General features: G+C 32.8%; 1 protein-coding gene and 1 long non-coding RNA gene across 3 annotated transcripts; one reads left to right on the top strand and one right to left on the bottom strand.

Moving 5' to 3' along the window:
- Window positions 1-579: 579 nt before the first annotated feature.
- Window positions 580-2,937, bottom strand: LOC107910085 (cysteine proteinase inhibitor 1). 2 transcript variants are annotated; one of them, XM_016837837.2, is made up of 2 exons: window positions 2,591-2,937; window positions 580-1,116 (listed from the first exon to the last, which is right to left on the bottom strand). In XM_016837837.2, the coding sequence occupies exon 2, from the start codon at window positions 1,053-1,055 to the stop codon at window positions 696-698; it is 360 nt and encodes a 119-aa protein (XP_016693326.1). In that variant the 5' UTR covers window positions 1,056-1,116; window positions 2,591-2,937; the 3' UTR covers window positions 580-695. The 2 variants fall into 2 exon arrangements, with proteins under 2 accessions (XP_016693326.1, XP_040951884.1); XM_041095950.1 differs by having other exon boundaries at window positions 580-1,111.
- On the top strand, window positions 1,924-2,968 carry LOC107910084 (uncharacterized). Its single transcript, XR_001687462.2, has 2 exons — window positions 1,924-2,068; window positions 2,246-2,968. It is a non-coding gene; the product is annotated as an uncharacterized lncRNA (long non-coding RNA).
- Window positions 2,969-3,194: the final 226 nt, after the last annotated feature.

Here is a 3,194-nt window from a genome sequence, read left to right as displayed (position 1 = left end):
GTCTTTTAGAAAGAGCGCTAAATCAAGTTCTAAGTTAGGTGAAGGAAGTATGACTGCTTTACCAATAGTCGGGAGACATGAGTTTAAGTGTATGATAAGAAAAACTATTAATTAACTTTAGTCATTCTTATTGTGTAAATTTCATCTTTATGATCATTATGGTAAATTTCGTCATGGTAATTTTAAATTGTATTTGAAAATTATTAACTCGATTTTTATTGTCAGAGAAAAAAAGTAAATTTAAACTTGATCACAGGGATTATACAGGGTAGTTAGTTAAATCGATATCATCATGATTACAGCAATCTAAGCATAAATTTGAGATTTATAAATGGTTTAAGAAATTTATCAATCGTACTGCAAAATTATTCAATGAACTTGTGTTTTAGCTTCAGCTAGCTAACATTGATGCCAGATCTGATCCATTCTTGCATCTCTTATATATAAAACTGTTTTGCAAAATTCAATTGATTTTTGTTTAGTTTTATGCCTATTTTTATTTTTAAAACGAATAAATAGATTTTTTTTCTGGTAAATGAGAAATGAAGAAAGAAACGAGTGAAAATTATTAATCTCAAATTTTGAAACCCAAACACACGTAATTATGTATTATTAAGATTTTGTTCTCCACTCAGTTAAGTAATAGAAAAGGACGAGGATAACATATATGAACATAAATTACATTATAATCCAATCTAACCCTTGACGAGGTTAAAGGAGGTGAGATTCCTGAGATTCAGCCACAACTTCTCCCACACCACAGCCTGATACGTGTTATCGACTGCCCCTTTCTTCGCCTGCAAAATCAGCCGGTAATTTGTCCCGGCCACCACCTGAGTCTCGCCTTTCACCACCTTATCCAACTTTAAACTCCCATTTGACTGCTTGTTATACTCCTCGACGGCGAATTCCGCGATCTCCATCACGTGTGGGTCCTTGGTGTCTTTGATCGGCCTCCAACCTCCGAGGGGAGCCTCCTTTCTGGCGTCGGAGAAGATGAGAGGAAGGAAAATGAGGGAGAGGAAGAGGATGAGGAAGCCTGACTTCTGCTGCATTTTGAGACTGTTTTTCTTTCTCAAGTCTATTTGCCTTCTTCGTTGTGCTGTAGCTTCTGGACTTGAATTTGGAATGAAATTAGATTATTTATAGATAAATATTAATAAACGTAAATCGTAAGTTACGTGGCACACGGTTTTTAATTTTAAGAGGATTTGTGCCTTGAAGTTGATTGAAATTACGATGGAGCCACGTCGTTACGTAACTACGAAACGCGCCGAAGCCCAAAAACGGGGATCACGAAAGCGGGCCGTTAGGTTAGTATGATTGGAGGGTGGAGACTAGCTGTGAGTTGTGTGGAAGTTTTCAGTAACTGTATTTATTTTAGAAGCATTTAATAATAATTTATATTCACCGTTCAAAATTAACCACAATACTAATATAATTGTTAACAGATTTCATGTCCATATTTCTTTTGATTGCAAATTCGTATTTCGAAGAAATAAACTTTTATGATTCTAATAATTTTATCTTACATCAATAATTTCGTCTTTAATTTTATAATTTCAAATTAAATTTAATTTTTTTTAAGATGAAAATTCTGATGTAATGTAAAACTATTAAAATATATATATAGATGAAAAGGATTATATTTTTAAAAAATTTTGAATTATTTATCATAATTCAAGATGGTTTTCGATTTTTTATATTCATTTTTAGTTTTAGTACTTTGTATATTATTTGATAAAATTCTAAAATCTTTTTCATAAATATTTACTAAAAACACATAATTTTTTAAATAAAATAAATAACAATTATTAACTTTTATATGATATTTTTTAAACAATATCTCTATTTTTATTATTTTAAATATAAGTTTTTAAATAAAATAAAAAAATATAATGAATAAGACCAACTTTTTAAGCCAAAACATTTCAATATTCAATGAATTTATAAAATTTCAATTTTTCTTATTCAATTGATTGTGAGAATGGTGGTTGTAGCCCACTTAGCCCCCCCTCGGAAGAAAAATGTGAAAGTGGTCGACGGCTGGCCCAAAATGAAAACTTAGGTGAGCTGATAGTGCTTGATTTTATTTTTATTTTTTTTGTGCAAATGAAAATGTTTGACTTAATCACCGACCCATTCATCAAGATGTTAAATCATAACTTTGTTTTTATATTTTTTTTAATTTTAAATTCAAAATTCCCCCGAATGGTAACAATGTAAAAATCTGGATCTGGGGTAGTGGCTAGGAACTCCGGCGGGGGGGGAGATTCTGGCTTCGAAAGTGGTCCTCCACAAAGCGGTACCATCACCGTTTGCAGCGGAGGCGCATGCATGCTTACAAGCTATGCAGTTGGGGATTCACCTGGGCCTCGAATCCGTAATAATCGAAGGTGATTCAATGACAACAATCAAGAAATGCAGTTCAGCAAACCCGGATAAGTCAGTAATCGGGGCCATTATTAGGGATATTCACCGGCAAAAAGAACATTTTCAGAGGGTAGTTTTCCAATATACACCTAAATCTGCGAATCTCCTTGCTCACACCCTAGCCTATGAAAGTTTGAAGAAGGGGGAGGAATTTTACCTGGACGGACATTTGCCTGACTTGGTTCGTGGTGTGTTGGAGATGAGAAGGCAAAGAAACCCGGATTGAAAGCTGCTTGGAGGCTGCTCTGGTAGAGGGACAGGTAGCAGAAAAGGTTTTGGTTTTTGGAAACTGGTACGTCTTGGGTATCTGGAACCGTTGAGATTGAGTGAATATGGAGGGTTGTGTTGGGTGCCAGCTGCCTTCGTCGACTGGATAGGATTGATTAGGATTTATTTTTATTTTGTTTGGCCCTTAATTTTGTGTCTTGGGCTGAGTCCATCTTCTATCTGACTCTAGGCTAGCCTTTGTTTATTTCTGCTTATTGAATAAATATCCAATCAAGTATTTTAAAAAAAAAAAAAAAGATTCTCCAAATCCCTAATTTTAAGTAATAAATTTCTTTATCATTAATGTTATAAATATTTTATTATCAAGATCAAGATAAATTTGATGTATTTTAAGACTCTAATATTTATTAAAAAATAGAGTTTTATTTTATTTATGCTTCTTGTGTTTATAAATATAGATTTTATAGAAGCATTGTAAATATCCTCCTTTATTAATAAAATACGTTCTTTTTTACTCTCTAATTGATTAATAT

Source organism: Gossypium hirsutum, chromosome D06 (assembly GCF_007990345.1).
Source record: "Gossypium hirsutum isolate 1008001.06 chromosome D06, Gossypium_hirsutum_v2.1, whole genome shotgun sequence".
Lineage (NCBI taxonomy): Eukaryota > Viridiplantae > Streptophyta > Magnoliopsida > Malvales > Malvaceae > Gossypium > Gossypium hirsutum.
Note: the sequence above shows the minus strand (reverse complement) of the source record. Positions and strands in the feature narration are given on the sequence as shown.